Consider the following 23094-nt stretch of genomic DNA (forward strand, 5'->3'; position numbering starts at 1 on the left):
AATAAAAATGTATTCCAGGATTTCAATAGCCTAATAAATTAAACTTTATTTCCTATTTGTGCTCACTTCCAGTGTAGGTCTAAAGAAACTCTGTTCATTATACTAGCTGTAAGAACCAAGGGATAGAGGCATCACCTTTCCATGGCTGTCCTTAATCCTTGCAGCTATGGAAAAAAGAACATAAAAAGTCACACAATAGCTTTTTAAAACTTCCTCCCTAAAGGGAAACATGTTAGTTTATACTCATTTCCTTGACCTATGTAAATCAGAGGACCATGTCTAATTCTTGGCAGGGATATACACTCCTACTAGGATTTACACTCCTACTAAGTGTCTGAAAGGAAGAGACTTGGACCACCGTTTGTAAACAGTCCCTATGAGAACCACAGATGCCAAGGCAGTTAAAGAATAGTTGGAAAGAGGAGTTGAAGTGATATGTCGTGAGTTTATTGCCACATATAGAATATTATGATATATGTGATGACTTTGAAGAAAGGGGATTCAAGAGTCCAGGGGGCACAAATATATCAGATGAAAGATATAGTGGTGGGACATGAGTGATATGATGGGAAGGATATAAGACTATACTCATTTTAATCTGATTTTATGCTATCGTAGGGACAAAAAAATAATATCCACTTTCTATATTTTAATGTACTTGATTATTTTAATGAGTAGTGATTTCAACATCTATATATTCTTTTTTTTCCCCAGAAATCATATGTGCTTCTCCTCATATTCAAAATGGTGACTATACACCCAAAGGCATCACATACAGAAGTGGAGATGAAATCGCATATAATTGTAAAAATGGTTTTGATCCTTCAACCCGAGGAAATAAGGCAACATGTACTAGTACAGGCTGGGTACCTTCGCCAGGATGTACTAGTAAGTTCCATTCATATCTTGACCTACTTCTAAATTCTTAAATTATTGTCTCTTAAACAACAACAACAAAAATGGGTACACAATAAATCCAAATATTTGCCTTACTGTGTATGTAAAGCAGAGGCTACAGAGACATTCTTTTTTTTTTCAAAGTAGACAATTCTAAGCACAATCTAAACCACATTTTTGAAAATGAAAAGCTAGTTTTTGCTATTTAATGTTAAATAAGTGTTTATGGATATAAATTTCTGTAATGTAATTATAATATCTGAACTAAAACATTGATTTGTATTTCCCTCAGGCGAGTGTTGTTGATCGTCTTTTCATGTGTCTGTTAGCCATCTGGAAGTCTTCTTTGGAAAATGTCTATTCATGTCCTCTACCCATTTCTTAACTGGATTATTTGTTTTTTTGTGTGTTAAGTTTGAGAAGTTCTTTATACATTTCTCCAAAAAAGACATCCAGATGGCTAACACACATGAAAAGATGATCAATATCACACATCATCAGGAAATACAAATCAAAACTACAATGACATCACCTCACACCTGTCAAAATGACTAAAAATAACAACACAGGAAACAACAGATGTTGGTGAGGCTAAAGAGAAAGGATAACCCTCTTATGTTGTTGGTGGGAAATGAAACTGGTACAGCCACTTTGGGAAACAGTATGGAGGTTCCTCAAAAAGTCAAGCAATTATACTACTAGGTATTTGCCTAAAGGATACAAAAATAGTGATTCAAAGGGATACATGCACCCTAATGTTTATAGCAGCATTATCAACAATAACCAAAGTATGGAAAGCCCAAATGTCCATCAGCTGATGAATGAATAAAGAACTTGTGGTATATATTTACACTGGAATATTCCTCATCTATCAAAAAGAATGAAATCTTGCCATTTGCAATGACATGGATGGAACCAGAATATATTATGCTAAGTGAAATAAGTCAGCTAGAGAAAGAAAAATACCATAAGATTTCACTCATATGTGGAATTTAAGACATGAAACAGATGAACATGGTGGGAAATAGAGGCAAAACATAAAAGAGACATGTAACTATAGAGAACAAACTGAGGGTTGCTGGAGGTGAGGGGAGGGGAGAAGGGTGGGTTAAATAAGTGATGGGTATTAAAGAGGGCACATGTGGTGATTACCACTGGGTGATACATGTAAGTGAAGAATCAATCACTAAATCCTACTCTCAAAACTATGACAGTAAATGTGAACAAACTGGAATTTAAATAAAAACTTGAAACAAGCAAACAATTTACCTAAAGCAATTTTAGGTTTACAGCAAAACTGACAGGAAGGTACAGAAACTTCCTATACACTCAGTGTTGCCACACATGCATACCTTCTCCATTTATCAACATCCTCCCACCCCAAAAGGTACGTTTTTACATTGATGAGTCTGCATTCATCCATCATATTACCCAAAGTGAGTAGTTTACCTTAGAGTATAATGACATATGGCCATCATTATGGGATCATACAGAGGTTTTCACTGCCCTAAAAATCCTCTGTGCTTCACCTACTGATTCCTCTCTTTGCACAGTCTCCACAAATAGAATGTCATATAGTGGGGCTCATGCATCATGTAGCCTTTTCAGATTGGTTTTTTATACTGAGAAATACACATTGATGATTCCTCCAAGTCTTTTCATGGTATGAGAGCCCATTTCTTTTGGCTGTAAATGATAGTCCATTGCCTGGATGTATCACAGTTTCTTCATGTACTCATCTACTGGTAGACATCTTGGTTGTTTCTGAGTTCTACCAATTATGAATAAAGCTGGTATAATATAAATAAATAAAACATTTGGCAAGACTAGTCATCTAATACCTAATATATTAGTTCTTTATTTCTGTGTAACAGATTTCCCCCAAAATATATTGGCTTCAAACAACTAACCTTTATCATCTCGGAGTTTCTATGGGTCAGGAATTTGGCAGTGGCTTAGCTAGCTAGTTCTGAGTCAGGCACTTCTTGTGTTGCAGTCAGGATGTTGACCTAGGCTACAGTCACCTGATGGCTCAGCAGGGCTGGAGGATTTGCCTCCATGATGGCTGACTCATAAGGCTTTTGGCAGGAGGCTTCAGTACTTACCACCTGGAAATCTCCATAGGCTACATAAATGGCAGCTAACTTTCTCCAGAGCTTGTGATCTGATAGAGAGGTGAAAGCTTCCATACCATTTACAAACTAGTCACATACTGTTACTTTAGCCTATCTAGACTTTAGAAGTGAGTCTCTAAGTCCTGCATACTCAAGGGGAGGAGAATTAGTCTCCACTTTTTGAAGGGAAAAAACACACTGTGGAATTTTCTAAAACCATTCCATGTAACAGTTCAACAGGGTACTGTGTTTTATTTCTGGGGATGTTTCCTTTGCCCTTTTCCAAGTGTTTTCTGTCTCCATAATTGTATTCCTTTTCTTTAGACATCATAGTTTGTTGGGAAGGTGTACTACACTTAAAGTGGATAATATATGAATACATTATGGTATAAATAATAGACCAGTGGCCTCCATACTAATTCTAGGCATAACTCCAAAATGAATTTTCAAATCAAATGACCCTTAAAGAAGACCCTATCATCAATATAAAGCAGACTTCAATGTGTAAAACAATAATAATAATATTGATTGATTGAATGATTAAGATATAATTGACACATAACATTATATTAGTTTTAAGTGTGCAACATGAGTTGATGTTTTTATATATTGTGGAGTGATTTCAAACAATTATAGTTAAATCTGTCACCACATCATTTTAAATCTGTCACCACGTTTTTTTTCTTGTGAGAAGTACCTTTAAGATCTACTCTCTTAGCAACTTCGGAATATACAGTTTAGTATTAATAACTCTAGTCACTATGCTGTCTGTGCCTTACATCCCCATCATTTTATTATTTTATTACTGGTAGTTTGTACCTTTTGACCTGTCTTTACTCATTTCTCCTGCTCTTCATGCCTTGCCTCTAGCAACCACCACTCCGTTCTCTTTATCTAAGAGTTTGGTATTTTTAGATTCCAAACATAACTCATGTAGTATTTGTTTTTCTCTGTATGACTTATTTTACTTAGCATAGTGCCTTCAAAGTCCATCCATGTCATCACAAATGGCAACATTTCCTTCTTTTATTGGCTGAATAATAACCTTAGTTTCCTTATGCACTCATCTAGTAGCAAACACTTAGATTGCTTCCACATTTTGGCTATTGTAAATAATGCTGCAGTGAAGATAAGGTACATATATCTTTTTGAGTTAGTGTTTTCTTTTCCTTCAGATATATACCCAGAAGTAGAATTGCTGGATCATAGGGTAGTTCTCCTAATTATATGAGAAACCTCCATACTGTTCTCATAGTGGTTGCACCAGTCCACATTCCCACCAACAGTGCAGCAATGTTCCCTTTTCTCCACATCCATGCAATGCTTGTTATTTTATTTTCTTTTTGATGAAGCCAGGTAAACAAGTATGAAGTAAAGTCTTCTTGTGGTTTTGGTTTTAATTTCTCTGATGATAAGTTAAGCTGAGCATGTGCTTTTTGTGCTTTCTCATGTGCTTTCGTGTGCTTTTTGGTCATCTGTGTTTCTTCTCTAGAAAAATGTCTTTCCAGATCGTGTGCTCATGTTTTACTCAGGTTGGTGTTTTGCTGTTGTTGTTATTGAATTATATGAGTTTTTAAAATATATTTTAGTGTTCATAGCAGCACTCTCCACAATAGCTAAAACATGGAAAGAGCCTAAGTGTCCATCAACAGAAGAATGGATCAAGAAGATGTGGTTTATCTATACCATGGAATACTACATGGCAATGAGAAACAATGAAATCTGGCCATGTGTAGCCACATGGATGGACCTTGAGGGTGTTATGCTGAGCGAAATAAGTCAGGCAGAGAAGGACAATATCATATGTTTGCACGTATAGGAGGATTAGGAGGAACTTGACGGAGGAACAAGGGGGAGAAGAAGGGGGGCAATGGTGGGGGGAAAAGGAGAGAGGCAAACCATGAGAGACTCTTGAATGCTGACAAAAACTGAGGACTGATGGATGTGGGGGGCAGGGGGGGATGGGCATGGAGGAGGACACTTGTGGGGATGAGCACTGAGTGTTATGTGGAAACTAATTTGACAATAAACTATTTGTAAAAAAAAAAAAATTTATTAAATAAAAAAAAATATATATATATATTTTAGATGTTTCCCCTTATCAGATATATGATTTGCAAATATTTCCTCCCACTCTTTAGGCTGCCTTTTCAGTTTGTTGATGGTTTCCTTGACTGTGCAGAAGTAGTTGACTTAATGCAGTCCCACTTGTTTAGTTTTGCCTGTGTCGCCTTTGCTTTTGGTGTCAATTCTAAAAAATAATTGCCAAGATCAATGTCAAGGAGCTTATTCCCTATGTTTTCCCCTAGGAGTTTTGTGTTTTCAGGTCTTTCATCCATTTTGTGTTAGTTTTCATGTATGGTATAGATTAGTGGTCCCAGTTCATTCTTTTTTGTGTGGTTGTCCAGTTTCCTCAACGCCATGTATTGCAAAGACTGTTTTCTCCTCACTGCACATTATTGGCTTCTTTGTCATAAACTATCGGGCCTTGAATGCATGAGTTTATTTCTAGGCTCTCTATTCTGTTCTGTTGAGCTATGTGTCTGGTTGGATGCCAATACTATACTTTTTAATTACTGTAACTTTGTAATATAGTTTGAAATCAAGAAGCATGATGCCTCTAGCTTTGTTCTTCTTTCTCAGGATTTCTTTGACTATTTGGATTCTTTTGTGATTACAAACTCATTTTAGGATTGTTTGTTCTATTTCTGTGGAAAATGCCTTTAGAATTTTGATAGGAATTGCACTGAATCTCTAGATTGCTTTGAGTGGTATGAAGATTCTAACAATATTAACTCTTCCAGTTCATAAAAATAGACTATCTTTCATTTATTTGTGTCTTTCATTTATTTCATCATTGTCTAGAGTCTTCAGGATACAGATCTTTCACCTTATTGGATCGATTTATTCCTGGATATTTTATTTGTATGATGCTATTGTAAATGGGACTGTATTCTTAATTTCCTTTTTTGATAGTTTATTATTAATGTATAGAAACACACCAGATGTTTGTACATTGATTTTGTATCCTACATCTTTACAGAATTAATTTATTAATTCAAAGGAGTTTTATGGAATTTTTACGGTTTTCTGTATATAATATCATCTGAAAATAGTGATAATTTTACTTCTTCCTTTCTGAATGGATGCCTTTTCTTTCTTTTCCTAAGTACTCTAACTAGGACTTCCAGTACCAAATTGTTGAATAGAAATGGTGAGAGTGGGCATTTTTGTCTTGGTCCTGATCTTCATTATTGAGTGTAAAGTTGGTGTGGACTGGTCATATTTAGGCTTTATCACATTGAGGTACGTTTCCCTCTACATCCACTATGGTGAGAGTTTCATCATAAAAGATGTTGAATTTATCAAATGCTTTTTGTACATCTATTGAGATGATCATGTGATTTTTTTTTTTAATCCCTCATTTTATTAATGTGGTTTATCACACTGATTTGTGGATGTTGAACCATCCTTGCATCCCTGGAACGAGTCCTACTTGATTAAAGGGTATCATCCTTTTAATGTATTGTTGAATTCAGTTTGCTAATGTTTTGTTGAAGATTTTTGCACCTAAGCCTTTTAGGTATTGGCCTGTAATTTTCTTTTCTCATGGTGATGTTTTTCTCAAGTTTTTGGTATCAGGGTAATGCTGGCCTCATAAAACGAGTTTGGAAGTATTCACCCCTCTTCTGTATTTTGGAAGAGTTAGAAAAGGATTGGCATCAGTCCGTCTTTAAATGTTTGATAGAAATAACCAGTGAAGCCATTTGGTCTTAGACTTTTGTTTGTTGCAACGTTTTTGATTACTGATTTAATCTCCTGACTAGTAGTCAGTCTTTTCAGATTTTCTGTTTCTTCATGATTCAGTCTTAGTAGACCATATGTTTCTAGGATTTTATCCCTCTCTTCTGTGTTGTCCAATTTATTGTTGTCTAATTGTTCATAGTAGTCTCTTATGGCCTTCATATTTCTCTGGTATCAGTTGTACATCAGTGTGTATATGTACACCCACATATCTGACTTTTCTCTCTTTTTTTCTGGTGAATCTAGTTAATGGCTTGTCAATTTTGTTTATCTTTTCAAAATTCTTTTTTAGTGTTATTGATCTTTCCTATTGGTATTTGTATTGATATTTTCTATTTTTTAAGCCTTTATCTCATTTATTTCCACTCTGATCTTTGTCATTTCCTGCCTTCTATTAACTTTAGGCTTTGTTCTTCATTCTCTAGCTCCTTGAGATGTGAAATTGGTTCATTTGAGGTTTCTTGCTTCTTGATATAAGCATGTACTATGAAATCTGCTTTTGCTGCATTTCATAAGTTTTGGTATGTTGTATTTCCATTTTCATTTGTCTCTTGGTAGTTTTGATCTTTTTTTTTTAATTTAACCTATTCATTGTTCAGTAGCATGTTTAATCTCCATGTATTTGTGGATTTCCCAGTTTTATTTTTGCAATTGATGTATTAGTTTCATCCCATTGTTCTCAGAAAAGCTCTTTGATATGATTTCAATCTTCCTAGTATTATTAAGACTTGTTTTGTGGTACAACATATGAATGTCCTAAAGAAGGTTTCATGTGTGCTTGATAATATGGTGTATTCTGTTAGTTTTAGATGGATGTTCTGTGTATGTCTATTAAATACATATGGTCTAACGTATCACAGCGTCAATGTCTCCTTATTGATTTTCTCCTGGATGATCTACCCATTGATGAACGTGGGAGTATTAATTATTATATTACTGTCTATTTTCCCTTTATATCTCTTAAGATTTGCTTTATATTTTAGGTGCTCTTATGTTGGCTGCTTAAAATTTACAGGTATTACGTGATCTAATGGGATGAACCCCTTATGTAATGCCCATCTTTGTCTTTTATTAGTTTTTGTGTTAAAGTCTATTTGTCTGATATAGGCATATCAGTATACTTATACAAAAGTATAAGTATATACAAAAGTATAAGCTTTTGTTTTGTTCTCTTTTTTTTTTTTTTGAGCAAGGGAGAGAGAGAATTGTAAGCAGGCTCCATGCTTAGTGTGGATCCTGACATGCAACTTGATCTCACAACTGTGTATCATGACCTGAAGTAAAATTAAAGGTCAGGTGCTTAACTGACTGAGCCACTATTTTGTTTTTCATTTGCTTGGAATATCTTTTGCTATCCCTTCACTTTAAGTCTATGTGTCCTCATATCTGAACTGAGTCTCTTGTAGGCAGCATATAGGTACATCCTTTTTTCTTTTAATCTATTCATTCATGCTATGTCTTTTGATTAGAGTATTTAGTACATTTAAATTTAAAGTAATTATTGATAGGGGTGTACTTATTGCCATTTTGTTAGTTGTTTCCCATTTTTTGTAATTCCTTTTGTCCTTCCTTCTTCTCTTGCTCTATTCCTTCGTGGTTTATTTTCTGCAGTAGTAAGCCTAGATTCCTCTCACTTTAATTTTTGTGCATCTACCAAAAGTTTTTGCTTTGTGACTGCCACAAGGCTTCTGTAAAACAACTTGTATTTATAACAGTCTACTCTAATTTGAAAAGAACCTAACTTTCATTGTGTTGTAATGCTCTACCTTTTCAGTCCCTCCATGTTTATAGTTTTAAATTAACAATTTACATGTTTTGTGTATTCTTTAGGAAACTATTGTAGTTATGCTTGTTTTTACTTCTTTTGCCTCTTTAACCTTCTTACTAACTTTACCATTGACTAACCCACCACCTTTCCAACATGAGATTATCCTGAATTTTACTATATATTTACCTTTACAAATGAGATTTATATGTTTTCCTGTTACTAATTAACTTCCTTTTACCTTAACTTAAAGAATTCCTGTTAACAGTTCTCAGAATTCTGGTCTCATGGAGATTAACTTCTTTAGCTTTTGCTTTTCTGGAAAACTTTTTTTCTCTCTATGTACCAAGTTGTTTTTCTCTTGCTGCTATTCAGATTCTCTGTCTTTATCTTTTGACATTTTAGCTCTAACGCACATTGGTGTGGATTTCTTTGAGTTCATCATATTTGCAACTCTACAGGCTGCCTGGATCTATATGTCTATTTCTTTCCCAGGAAAGGGAAATTTTCAATCATTATTTCTTCAAAGAAGTTTCCTGCCCCTTTTTTTTTCTTTTCTAATAAAAATTTTTTGAATGTTTATTTTTGAGAGAGAGAGAGAAACAGAGTGTGAGCAGGAGAGGGGCAGAGAGAGAGGGAGACACAGAATCTGAAGCAGGCTCCAGGCTCTGAGCTGTCAGCATAGAGCCCGACGCAAGTCTCGAACTCAGAAATGGTGAGATCATGATTTGAGCTGAAGTCAGATGCTTAACCGACTGAGCCCCCCAGCCACCCTTCCTACCCCTTTCTTCTTCTGGAACTCCTATAGTGTAAATGGTGGTCTGCTGAGGTTGCCCCATCAGTGCGAAATCTTTACACATTTTTATTCTTTTTTCTTTGTGCTGGTTTGATTGGGTGAGTTCTCCCAGCCCATCTTTAAGTTTACTGATCCTTCTACTTCCTCTAGTCTGCTGTCTTTATTATATTTTTCAATACACTTATTGTATTCCTCAGCTTTATGACTTCTACTTGGTACTTTCTTATATTTTCTATCTCTTTGTTGAAATTCTCCCTGTGCTTATCCATTCTTCTCCTATGCTTAGTGAGGATCTTTATAACCATTATTTTGAACTCTTTATCAGGTAAATCGCTTATTTTCATGCAATTAAAGGCTTTTTCTGTGGTTTTATCTTGTTCTTTCAGTTTTAATATATTCCTTTGTTCCTTAATTTTCCTTGACTCTCTATGTTGGCTTCTGTGCATTACAAAAAAACAGCCACCGCTGCTAGTCTTCAAGCAAGGGCTTACTTAGGAGATAATCATTATTGTTCAACCCTAGCCTGGTTAGTGGATGTCTCTCAAGTCTTGTGATTGTCTAATCAGCCTACTTTCTTTTTAGTAGCTTCCAGTAGTTGAGAGTTTTGTCAAGACCTGACAGTGTCTCAGAAAGAAGGATCTCAGTCAGCACCTAGATTCAGCTGATTAGAAGCCATGACCTCAGGCAGCAAAGTTTAAAGTATGCAAATATACCTCTTTCAAGGGAAGACTGGGAGATGTCTGCTCCTTCTTAACTGAGCAACAGAGCAATAGCCAGTTCAGAACTGTTTCTTTATCTGCCATCATCTCTTTGAATTAATGAATATAAGCCCAGCTGGCCTCCTGAGACAGGAAATAATCAAGGGGCAATACCTGGACGTCAGTCACAAAACAGGGCACCAGATGCATGTATAAGCTCCCTTCTAGGAGATACCAACACTTTGGAATACAGCAAAAACATAACTGTGGTCTCTGGAGGTCTCTGGAGAGGATTACAGTTGACCCTTAGTTGTCTGTTTAATGAAAAGACTTTCTCAGGCCTCACCTATGAAGATAGGCTAATAGGCCTCTTTCACATAAAAAGTATATTCTGTAGTCTCCCACCTCTCTTCTGTGCACTGGGCGGGCGGTAGCTGGTTAAGAACTCTTTCTCCATTTATGACAGTCCTGCGGAACCCACAATCATAAGCACAGCTGGTCACCAGAGCCAGGCAATCTAGAGGTAAACCCTGGCTGGCTGACACAGAAGCCAGGGTACCACAGAAAAGTATAAGCTCCGTTCCTAGAGATACCTTTGACTTAGGGCCAAGCAGAGGAATATCACAAAGATGGCCTCCAGTGCCTTCTATGCCCAGAGAACACATAAGTAGGTCCCTAGATGTGTGCCAAACAAGAAGTCTGCTCTTCAAGCCAAAACTCCAGGAAATGCCAACAGGCCTTTCAGAGAAATACTGAGATTATAGTTTAGTCTGTATTTAGTGTGCTTTTGGTGTGATTGCTAGTCCTGAACTGTCTCTGCATTTTTTACAATAGGGCCCATGAATACAAACCCCACTAGCCATCAGATCAAGGAATGCCCCCTAGGTGGCTGCCACATAATCCAGTGCACCAGACATAAAAACTGGGGCACCAGATTTTTGTACAAATTTCCTTCTAGGAGTTACCAGTGCCCTGCAGTGCAGCAGAAAGAGGACCTGAGATAGTGCCTATCCTCCACGTTCTCTATAGAGGATTATGATGGGCCCTCAGTTATCTGTTTAATTAGAAGTTTGCCCCTTAGGCCTCAGCAAAAATATTAACCTCATAGGCCTTTCACAGAAAAAGACAGGAACTTCAGTCTGTGGTGTTCTCCTTTGCCCTGCCGGTGGTGGCCTGTTAATGTCTTTCTTTACTCGTTACAGTACTTGAGGACCCACTAGCCACCACAGTCATGTGATCTAGAGGAATCTCCTGGGTGGCAGCTGTAAACCTCAGGGGGCATTTGAGGAGGACATGAGCTCCTTTCCTGGAGATCCCAATGAGCTGGAAAGAGGCAAGGGAGAACATAAAGACGGTGTCTGCTGGAGGAGTCTATCTTTGAGGAGACTTTTAGTAAGCCCCTAGCTGTGTTTTAAATTAAATTCTTGCCCCTTAGGCCAAAACTTTAAGGTAGGCAAATAAGTCTCTTTCACAGAAAGTCTGGGCACTTTTCAGGGGTTTCCTCTATGCTGGACCCTGGGGTGGGTGAGTCCATGCCTGTGGACCCTGTAAGAGTTGTTTCTCACTTAGCTGTAGCCTGTGGGTCTTATGGACAAAAGCCCCATTGGCTTTCAAGGCTAGATGCTTTGGGGGCTGGTCTGTCAGTTATAGATCTTAAAATTGGGGTGGCAGATGTAGGGCTCAAACACTTCCCTCCTCAGGGAGAAGCAGAGTTTTGACTTCCCTTCCAATTGTGGGTCATCATGCTGGAAATGAGGTTTATGGTCAGATTGTATCTCAGTTTCTTCCATCCACTTTGATGTGAGCTTTTTCTCATTTCCCAATGTGTAGGAATTGCTCAGCTAGTTTTTGGAGAGTTTTGGGTTTTTTTCCAGACAAAATTTTTAGAATTTATTTCAGACAAAATCTATATAACTGTAGATTCAGTGTGTCCAAGGGAAGTGGTGTGCTTAGGATCTCCTACATCTCCATCTTGAACCACTTCCATAAGGAAAATATTTAATCATGTTTACGGTTGGCTTATGGAAATGGTAGATCAGCCCAAATGTATCTCGATCTCACCAGGTTTATTCCACAAGGGACCTTTTGAGGTTCTTATGGACAAGATGGAGAAATTGACCAGTTAGATGGATTATGAGATAGTTTGAAATTTCATTAAGTAAACTTACCCAAGTATCAAATTCAGGACATTGTTCTCAGGCCTATTTCATTACTCCTTTGTGTTATAAGATACTTTAATGATTTAGGGGAAATACAGTACAAATTCACAACTGGGATTATTCAGGAGGTCATGATAGTGAATTTGTATCATCACAGATTCATCATCCAAAAAGGATCTTCTGTGCTAAGTTGAATCTAATAATGTGACAGTTAGTAGTGTTAACTATAAGATCCTGGGTTTAAGCCAAAGGAATCAAATGTATAAGTACAGACAGGTTAGAAAGGGTTTTAAAAGTTGGTGAATATTTAAATCAATTTTGAGATCAGTTTGAGTCAACTATGACAGAATCATCACTACTGTTAATGAGACCACACTCTGTATTGATAGAAATCTAAGGTAGAATGAGGCTATTCTAAATCTTGCCCATCCCAGTGCTAATCAGACCATATATGAAATATATTTGCTTCAGAGATGATCTTCTAAGAGCATAACGCATATTTAAGTGTGCCCAGATAAAAGAAAATGCCAAAGGGATTCAAGCCTGTCATAATAATACCTACTTTAATTTTATCTGGTTTGTAAAGAAAATCTCAGCAGACTGTTTTCTTTAATTAATATCATTTTTTAAAAAATCATTATTGGCAAGTCAGCTAACATACATAGTAGTCTAGGCTTCAGGAGTAGATTCCCTTGATTCATCACTTACATACAACCCCAAATACTCATCCTGACAAGTGCCCTCCTCAATGCCCACCACCCATTTTCCCCATCCTCCCAAACCCCCACTGCCATCAACCCTCAGTTCATTCTCTCTATTTAAGAGCCTCTTATGATTTGCCTCCCTTTCTGTTTGTATCTTATTTTTCCTTCCCTTCCTCTGTGGTCGCCTGTAAAGTTCCTCAAATTCCACATATGAGTGAAATCATATGATATTTGTCTTTCTCTGAGTTATTTCACTTAGCATAATACCTTCCAGTTCCATCCACATTGTTGCAAATGGCAAGATTTCATTCTTTTTCATCCCCGAGTAGTATTCCATTATATGTAAATACACCGCATCTTCTTTGGATAAAGAAGCAATTGATGGACACTTGGGCTCTTTCCATACTTTCACTATTGTTGATAGTGTTACTATAAACATTGGGTTGCTTGTGCCCCTTCAATACAGCACTCCTGTTTCCTTTGGATAAGTTCCTAGTAGTGCTGTTGCTGGGTAGTAGGGTAAATCTATTTTTAATTTTTTGAGGAACCTCCACGCTGTTTTCCAGACCAGCTGCATCAGTTTGCATTCCCACCAGCAGTGCAAGAGGGTTCCTATTTCTCCACATCCTTGCCAACATCTGTTGTTTCCTGAGTTGTTAATTTTAGCCACTCTGGTGGGAGTTGGTATCTGAATGTGGTTTATGTTTGTATTTCCCTTATGATGAGCAATGTCAGATGTGTTTGTTTTCCATCTGGATGTCTTCCTTGGAAAATTATTCATTTTTCTGCTCATTTTTTGTGTTGCAGTTGTCCAGTTTGGTAAGTTCTTTATAGGTTTTTGATACTAATGCTTTATCTGGTATGTCATTTGGAAATATCTTCCCCCTTTCTGTTGGTTGCCTTTTAGTTTTGTTGTTTTCCTTCCTGTGCTGAAGCTTTTGAGCTTGATGAGGTCCCAATAGTTCATTTTTGCTTTTATTTCCTTGCTTTTGGAGACATGTCAAGTAAGAAGTTGTTGTGGCCAAGGTCAAAGAGGTTGCTGCTTGTTTTCTCCTGGAGGATTATGATGATTTCCTGTCTCACATTTAAGATTTTCATCCATTTTTACTTTATTTTTGTGTATGGTTTAAGAAAGTGGTCCAGTTTCATACCTCTGCATGTTGCTGTCCACTTTTTCCAGTACCATTTCCTAAAGAGACTGTCTTCTTTCTATTGGATACTCTTAATTACTTTGTTGTAGATTAATTAGCCATATATCTGTGGGTCCATTTCTCGGTTCTCAATTCTATTGCATTAGTCTAATGGTCTGGTTTTGTGCCAGTACCATACTGTCTTGATGATTACAGCTTTGTAATACAAGCTAAAGTCTGGGATTGTGATGCCTCCAGCTTTAGTTTTCTTTTTCAACATTGCTTTGGCTATTCAAGATCTTTTGTGGTTCCATTCAAATTTTAGGATTGTTCTAGCTCTCTGGAGAATGCTGGTGCTATTTTGATTGAGATTGCTAGAATGTGTAGATTGCTTTGGTAAATGTCAACGTTTTAACAATATTTCTTCTTCTGATTCACAAGCATGGAATGTTTTTCCATTTCTTTTTTTTTTTTTTTTAATGTTTTATCCATTTCTGAGAGAGAGACAGAGACAGAGACAGAGACAGTGTGAGCAGGGAGGGCCAGAGAGAGAGGGGGAGGTACAGAATCTGAAACAGGCTCCAGGCTCTGAGCTAGCTGTCAGCACAGAGCCCGACGCAGGGTTCAAACCCACGAACCGTGAGATCATAACCTGAGCCGAAGTCAGACACCTAACCGACTGAGCCACCCAGGTGCCCCTGTTTTTCCATTTCTTGTGTCTTCTTCAATTTCTTTCATAAGCTTTCTGTTTCTTTCAATGTTCAGCTTTTACCTCTTTGGTTAGGTTTGTTCTGAGGTATTTGATGGTTCTTGGTGCAATTGTGAACGGGATCAATTCCTTGATATCTCTTTCTGTTGCTTCATTATTGGTATATAGAATGCAACCAATTTCTGTACATTAATTTTGTATCCTGTGATTTTGCCGAATTCATGTATCAGCTCTACCATTTTTTTTTTTTTTTTGGTGGGAGGCAGTCTTTCGGGTTTTGCTGGTAGAGTATCATGTTATCTGTGAAGAGTGAACGTTTGACTTATTTGCCAATTTGGATGCCTTTTACTTTATTTTGTTGTCTGATTGCTGAGGCTAGCAATTCCAACACTATGTTAAACAACAGTGGTGAGAGTGGACATCCCTGGCATGTTACTGGTCTCGGGGAAAGCTCTCAATTTTTCCTCATTGAGGATGATATTAACTGTGGGCATTTCATGTATGGTTTTTATGACATTAAGTTATGTTCCTTCTTTCCCAATGTTCTTGACGGTTTTTATTATGAAAGAATCCTGTATTTTGTCAAATGCTTTTTCTGCATCTATTGACAAGATCATACAGTTCTTACCCTTCTTCTTTTAAGGTAATGTGTCAAGTTTATTGATTTGCGAAAAGTGAACCAACCCTGCAGCCTAGGAATGACTCCCACTTGATCAAGTTGAATGATTCTGTTAATATACTATTACATTTGATTTGCTAGTATCTTGTTGAGAATTTTTGTACCCATGTTCATCAGGGATATTGGCCTATAATTCTCCTTTTTAATAGGGTCTTGTCAGGTTTGGAAATCAAGGTAATGCTGGCTTCATATAATGAATCTGGAAGCTTTTCATTTGTTTTATTTTTTGGAACAGCTTGAGAAGAATAGGTATTATCTCTACTTTTAGTGTCTGGTAGACTTCTCTGGGGAAACCATCTGCCCCAGGGCTCTTTTTGTTGGGAGATTTTTGGTAACTGAGTCAATATCTCCTCTGCTTATGGGTTGTTCAAATTTTCTATTACTTCCCTTTTGTGTTTTGGTAGTGTGTGTGTGTGTGTGTGTGTGTGTATGTGTGTAATATCTGTACATTTCTTCCATATTGTCCAGTTTGTTGGCATACAATTTTTCATAGTATCCTCTATAATTGTATATCTGGGGGTTGGTTGTGATCTCCTCTCTTTCATTTGTGTTTTATCTGTTTGGGTCCGCTCTCCTTTCTTTTTGGGAAGTCTGACTAGAGGGTTCTCAATTTTGTTTATTCTTCAAAAAAACCAGCTCCCAGATTCATTGATGTGTTTTACTGGTTTTTTGGATTCTATATTGTTTTATTTCTGCTGTGATCTTTATTATTTCTCTTCTGATGGCTCTAGGCTTTCTTTGCTGCTGCCTTTCTAATTCCTTTAGGTGTGAGGTTAGGTTGTATATTTAGGACCTTTCTTACTTCCTGAGATAAGCTTGAACTGCATTGTATTTTCCTGTTAGGACTGTCTTTGCTGCATCTCAAAGAGTTTGGACTGTTGTGTTTTCATTTTCATTTGCTTCCATATATATTATTAATTTCTTCTTTAATTGCTTGGTTGACACATTCATTCTTCAGTATGATGTTCTTTAATCTCCATATATTTGGAGGCTCTCCAGGCTTTTTGTTGTGGTTGATTTCATGTTTCATAGTATTGTGATCTGAAAATATGCATGGTATGATCTCAGTCTTTTTATACTTGTTGAGAGCTGTTTTGTGACCCAGTATATGATCTATTTTGGAGAATGTTCCATATGCACTTGAGAAAAATATGTATTCTACTGCTTTGGGATGAAAAGTTCTGAGTATATCTGTTTAAATCCATTTAGTCCAATGAGTCATTCCGAGCTGTTGTTTCCTTACTGATTTTCATCCTAAATGATCCTTCTGTTGTTGTAAGTGAAGTATTAAAGTCTCTGACAATCACAGTATTTATTCATGTTTGTGATTAATTGACATATATATTGGTGTCTTCAAGTTGGGCGCAGAAACATTTTCAATTGTTTGCTCTTCTAGATGGATAGACCTCTTAATTGTGATATAATACCCTTCTTCATCTCTTGTTACTGTTTCGTCTTAAAATCTAATTTATCTGATACAAGTATGGCTACTCTGGCTTTCTGTTGTCATCCAGTAGCATGATGATGGTTCTCCATCCCCTCACTTTCAATCTGCAGCTGTTCTCAGGTCTAAAATGAGTCTCATGTAGGCAGCATATAGATGGATCATGTTTTTGATCCATTCTGATACCGTATGTCATTTGATTGAAGTATGTGGTCCTTTTACATTCAGAGTGATTAACAAAAAATGTGGATTTAGTATCATTGTGTTATATGTAGGTTTCTGGATTTAGTGTCATTGTGTTTATCTGTAGGTTTCATGCTTGTGGTGATGTCTCTGGTCCTTTGTAGTATTTGCTGCTTTCCACTCACAGAGTCTCCCTTAGAATCTCTTGTAGGGCTGGTTTAGTGGTCATGAACTCCTTTAGTTTTTATTTGTCTGGGAAAGGCTTTATCTCTCCTTCTGTTCTGAATGACTGCCTTGTCAGGTAAAGGATTCTTGTCTGCATATTTTTCCTATTCAACACATTTAATGTTTCCTGCCACTCTATTCTGACCTCCGATGTTTCACTGGACAAGGCTGCTACTGCTCTTATGTGTCTACCCTTTTAGATTAAGACCTGTTTGTCCCTTGAGGTGTTCAGAATTCTCTCTTTGTCTTTGTATTTTGCCACTATGATATGCCATCTCACTATGATATGCCATCTCACTATAATATGTCCTGGTGTTGACCTGTTTTTGTTGATTTTGAAGGGAGTTCTCTGTACATCTTAGACGTGGATGGTTGTTTCCTTCCCCAGATTAAGGAAGTTCTCAGCTATAATTTGTTCAAATAAATTTTCTGCCCTTTTTTCTCTCACTTCTTCTGGAACTCCTGTGATATAGATATTATTTCATTTCATTGAATCACTTAGGTCTTTTATTTCCCTTTGTTGTCTAGTAATTTCCTTCTTATTTTCAGCTTCATTTTCCATAATTTTATCTTCTAGTTCATCTATTCTTTCTTCTGCTTCTTCCATCCTCGATGTTACTGCATATGTTTATTTTGAGTCTCATTAATAGCATTTCTTGATTCATTGTGTCTATTTCTTAGGTCTTTAATCTCTGCAGCAATAGATTCTCTGCTGTTCTCTATGCTTTTTTCAAGCCCAGCCATTAGTCTTATGACTGGTATTCTAAATTCTTGTTCAGATATGTTGTTCATATCTGGTTTGAGCAATTTTCTGGCTATCATTTTTCCTGGAATTTCTTTTCAGGAAAATTCCATTTCATCAGTTTTGCTAAGTTTCTGTCTTTATGTGTTTTAATAGTTTGTTATATGTCCTGCACCTGTGAAAACTACTATATTAAAAAGCGGTCATACAGTGCCCAGGGCCTGGCCCTTCAGGAATTATTTTTGGAGTATGTTGCTTGCACTTTGTTGTTGCATATGTGGCTGCTCTACCCCACTGGTCTATCTTCTACAAAGCTGCTTCTTACTCATACTGGTCGATTGTATAGACAATTGTTAGACAAGTCAAAGAAACTATAAGGGTTAATCTAGTGAGAGTAAAAGAAAAATAAAGATGGAGATAATAGAAAAGGTGTAAAAAGAATAGAGTAAAAATACCAGATTAAACTCACACACAAACAGAAAGAAAGCAAAAAAGAAAAAATACGTATATATCTATATATATACCAAAAATCAAATCAAAAAATTTAAGCCTGACTTCCAAAGTAAAAAATGAAGAGGTAAAAAGAAAAATATAGAAAAGAGCAGAGAATGAAAAAAGAAGAAGAAAAGGGTAACAGAGTAACATACAATACCGCAGGATAGTTGTCTGTTCATACCTGGGACAGGTGGCCGTGCTGGTCTGGAGGAGAGGCCCTCTGGTTTACCCAGTATCAGTTCCAATCCAGTAGATAAGCAGTTGCCATGCACTGAGGAGTGGACTTTTGTGTAAGCGGGTCAGCCACCACAGGGGGCCACTATTCTGTTCCCTGAAACCTCACCATGTTGGTGATGGGGATAAAAATGGCAACACCCCAATCTCTCCTCCCTAGACTGGGTGTCTTAAGCCATACTGTTCAGGCAGCCTTCACAGAGTAGCACGAGCAGGTGGCTTGCCCTGTCCCACAGTTCCCCCATGCCTCTCAGGTGCTAGGCTGGGATTCAAAACCTGATGTCTTCAAGTACCCAGAATCAGTTCTAGGATAATGCTGCTCCGCCCTGCCCATTTGGCTGGCATATGCAGGGTCTTTTAACCTTGGGTAGGCAATATACCCTCTTCTACAGTACTCAAGGGAGGAGACTATTTTCTCCTAGTGTGCCCCTGAGTTTGGGTACCACATTGGGGCTAACTCACTTCCTCACAGGCACATGCACACAGAAATCTACAGATTTCTTCTGTAGAATGGCACACTATTTGAAAACTCCAGTTTTAAAGTCCTAAGGCTGTACACAGAGTAGACTAGCACTCTCCATATATTTCTCATTTCCAGTCTGTAGTCTGTCTGGAGAGGTTTTCCTCTTATCCTAACATAATATTGCAGTCCACAGCTTCTCTTTCTCTCTCTTTTCTTTCCACAGAAGGGAATCCCTCCCCTTGGGCTATTGATGTTTTATCTCCCCCAATTCTCATACACATACCTCTGTCCTGCCAAGCTGTCTCCTTCTACCTGTGGTGATTTTTCTGTCACTCTGCAGATAGATTTCTTGGGTGTTCCAGGTGTTCTGACCTCAGTACAGCTGTTTGAGGACTGAGGGAAATCTCATTCCCTCTACTTCTCCACCACCTTAACTCCTAATTGATACCCTTTGAAACACTTAATAGGTGAATAACCAAAGTTGTTCTGAAATCAGACCATGGGGGTTGAAATCTCTCTTTTACAATTTTAACAGCAATTTATTTGAGTTCTTTATGTCCAAACAATGAAGTTTCCCCAAGGTAGGATGATTGTTAAATGACACTCATCTTGATGTATCATAATGAAATTCATCCAAATATAAAGGGAAAATAATTTAACACTTCAAAAAGTAGTGGAGAAAAATACTAGAAGGTCACTTAAAAGGAACAAGACTAAATGAGCATTTTGATCTCAACATTGGAAGCTTCAGAAATGTGGTTAAAAAATTTATCAATGAGAGCTATGGAATGTCGGCAAAGACTATCTAGAGAAGGTATCATAACAAATCTTTATTAAAGAAAAACATTAGTGATTCAAAGTGTATAATCCACATAATAAGTCTGCTGAAACTACTGGCACCTTTCTCTAATTAAACAAAACAGAAAATGCATCAGTGTAATTAAGAAGGATGAAGATGATAATGAATATGTGGTGTGTTGTGTGAGTGTGTGTCTGTTAGAACTTCTACTCATGTGTTTCACAAGAGTTGTAAATAATATCATTTTATGGGGAAAAAACTAATGCTAGTCTAGTATTAGAAGTACTAGATTATTCCTAAACCATCCAATGAAAGGAAACATAACTCTGATACATATGTCAAAAATATTCAATATACATGAGTGACTCAATAAAATGCAATTATATTATACCTCAATTGAAATATGACATTCTGGTCTTTAAAAAAATTTGGCCTATGCTTGCATTAAAAGTTCACTTTTATTCAAAAATATATTATGACATATATGGCATATTTATAAACACCTCATATGTGATATATACATATTTTAACATGTCACATTATATATTATGTATATATAACATAGGTGTGTCATATATATCACATATTTACTATGACATTTTATGTATGACATTTTAAAACACCTCATACATGTATGATATATGTCCTATTTTGAAACACCTCATTCTCCAGTTGAAATTAGAAATAACAATGAAATGTTTACCAGAGTCTTAACTATTTGGATATTAAGAAATAGTCCTAACTCATTTCTCTGATTAAATAAAAGAGAAAACTTTCCTTGATTATTGGTTTGAGGCATTAATAAGAATTTTATTTTTCTCTGTAAAATAAAATATTTGAATAAATGGAAAAGTTAATGAATGTTAATCGAAGAAAAAATATCCTACGATATTCCTACATTGACTTGATCTGATAAGAAAAGGCAGGGTTCTGATTTCTGATGAGAATAGAAAAGAAAAAAAACCAAGAAGATAGATGATCAGAGCAATAAAATAAATACTTTGAATGCTTAACCACGTTGCTTATTTAATGAACCAGAGCTAAGATATACATAGTCAATGAGAATTCATAAAATAGATCTACAGAGTTTTGTTCCTCAAGAGTCTTCATGCAAGTTTATATATCATAGGACACACAAGATATGATTTTAGCTTCATTAGCAATAATTTCATCGCATATCGCAGTCATCTGAAATTTACAACTTGTCCGAGAGAACCTGATGTAATCAGTGAAAGAATGCTAAAAAGAGGATAGAATTCACCAATGAAACAGTTCATTTCCAATTTGATTTTTTATTAAGGTAAACATTATTTATACTGCTTTTGTTTGTTTTGTTCTTCCAAGGGAATCGTTGTGATTTTCCAAAAATAAAACATGGTAGTCTATACTATGAATCTTACTATAGACGAGACTTTCCAGTACGTGTAGGAAAAAGATATTGGTATTCCTGTCATCCCAATTTTGAGACTGTTTCAAAAGAACGCTGGCAATATATTTATTGTACACAAGAAGGATGGTCACCAGAAGTACCATGCCGCAGTGAGTAAACCTTTTTATAATTACATTTGTATAAATATTTCACATACTGGAGAGAGAAACCATATGAATGACTACAATTAAGCCTATTTTGACAAAAGAAGGCAAAGGGATGAATTTTCTGAGTAAAACTACCAATATAAGATTTTCTTTTTATGAGGAGCTCTTCCTAAAATCACATTAAGGATAAACTTAGAGGCTTTAGGAAAACACCTGTATCGTTTACATGTATCTTAATTATAAATACTAAGGATAAATCATATTGAATATCGATTATTTTCTTTTTCAATGTTTGGCAGAAGCTTTATTTTAGGATACTTAGGCATTATAGTTTAAATGTTGTACAAATAATTTTCAATTTCCTATTTTCACTGAATTTATAGGTTTAAAATTTTTGTTCAATATTTATATGATTTTTAGGACAATGTATTTTCAGTTATTTGAAAAATGGAAATTCTCCAAAACAAGCAAGAAAATACGTACAAGGTGAATCTGTAACAGTTGACTGCAAATCTGGCCACAGTCTTCAAAATGAGCAGACTACGATGACATGTACAGAGGATGACTGGTTCCCTCCTCCTGAGTGTATTCCTCTCAGTAAGTAAATGGTCTGAGATCCCAGTATATTTATGATGGATCTTATTTCCGCCAATGAATCTACTTAGTTTTATTTTTTCCATGTGTGTATGAGTGAATATACAAATTTCCTGATACATATATAGCAAAATAAATGTCTAATAGTAGACTTTAGTCAAAAAAACAATCATGGAACTACAAAGAAGAAACCTGTAATAATAGGGTGACGCCAGCAGTGGAAGGAGGAAGATGTGGCGGAGTAGGAGGACCTGAGGCTTGCCTCATCCTATGCAGATAACTATCAAATCATCCTAAATACCCCCGAGACTGACCTGAAGACTGGCAGAACAGATTCCACAATTAAAGGGGCAGAACAGGCTACATCAAAGAAGAAGATGTACAGAGATGCAGGTTTTTCTCCTAAACTGAGAAGAAATGGACTGTGGCCACTGAGGTGGGAAGGGTACCCCCTTCCCTAATGGTACCCTCAACATTGTGCATATGGACTATTGGCCAGCTCCGTGTATATGCCCCAAAAGTAGTGAATGGAGGAGTTTTCAGATGGCTAGTAAGCATGCGTAGAAATCGAAACTGACTCCACAGATATAGTAAAAAGAATGTACTTGATCGTTCAGCAATACCTCCAGGAAATCAAACAGAAAGCTGTCAGGACCCCGACTGGCTTTGCAGGACTGAAAAAAGGCATACCATCCAAAAATTCCCTCTTACATGGTAGTAAGACATAGGGAACAGATGTATTCTTTAAAAACCCTCAGAATCCCTAACAAGTATGACAAAGTATTTGTCTCCCAAAGTCCTTCAGGAAAGACCAAAAGAAGTGAGACCCTCTTGAAATGCAAAGACAACAATGCAAGACTTTAAGAAACATGAAAAATCAAGGAAACATGACACAACCAAAGGAACAAAACACTTTTCCAATAA

The 23094-nt window shown here is 36.6% G+C and overlaps 1 protein-coding gene across 1 annotated transcript in view; it reads left to right on the forward strand.

Annotated features, from left to right (window-relative positions):
- Window positions 1-22173, forward strand: part of LOC120227243 (complement factor H-like) — a gene marked incomplete at its 3' end in the record, with an annotated part of 70598 nt that extends 48425 nt beyond the window's left edge. The window contains exons 9-11 of the mRNA XM_039225387.1: window positions 715-888; window positions 21385-21579; window positions 21997-22173. Of these exons, the coding sequence (XP_039081318.1) occupies window positions 715-888; window positions 21385-21579; window positions 21997-22173 (546 nt within the window). The remainder of the gene's footprint in view (window positions 1-714; window positions 889-21384; window positions 21580-21996) is intronic.
- Window positions 22174-23094: the final 921 nt, after the last annotated feature.

The sequence above is a fragment of the Hyaena hyaena genome, unplaced genomic scaffold, assembly GCF_003009895.1.
Source record: "Hyaena hyaena isolate Hyena2069 unplaced genomic scaffold, ASM300989v1 scaffold_2129, whole genome shotgun sequence".
NCBI classification, from domain to species: Eukaryota; Metazoa; Chordata; class Mammalia; order Carnivora; family Hyaenidae; genus Hyaena; species Hyaena hyaena.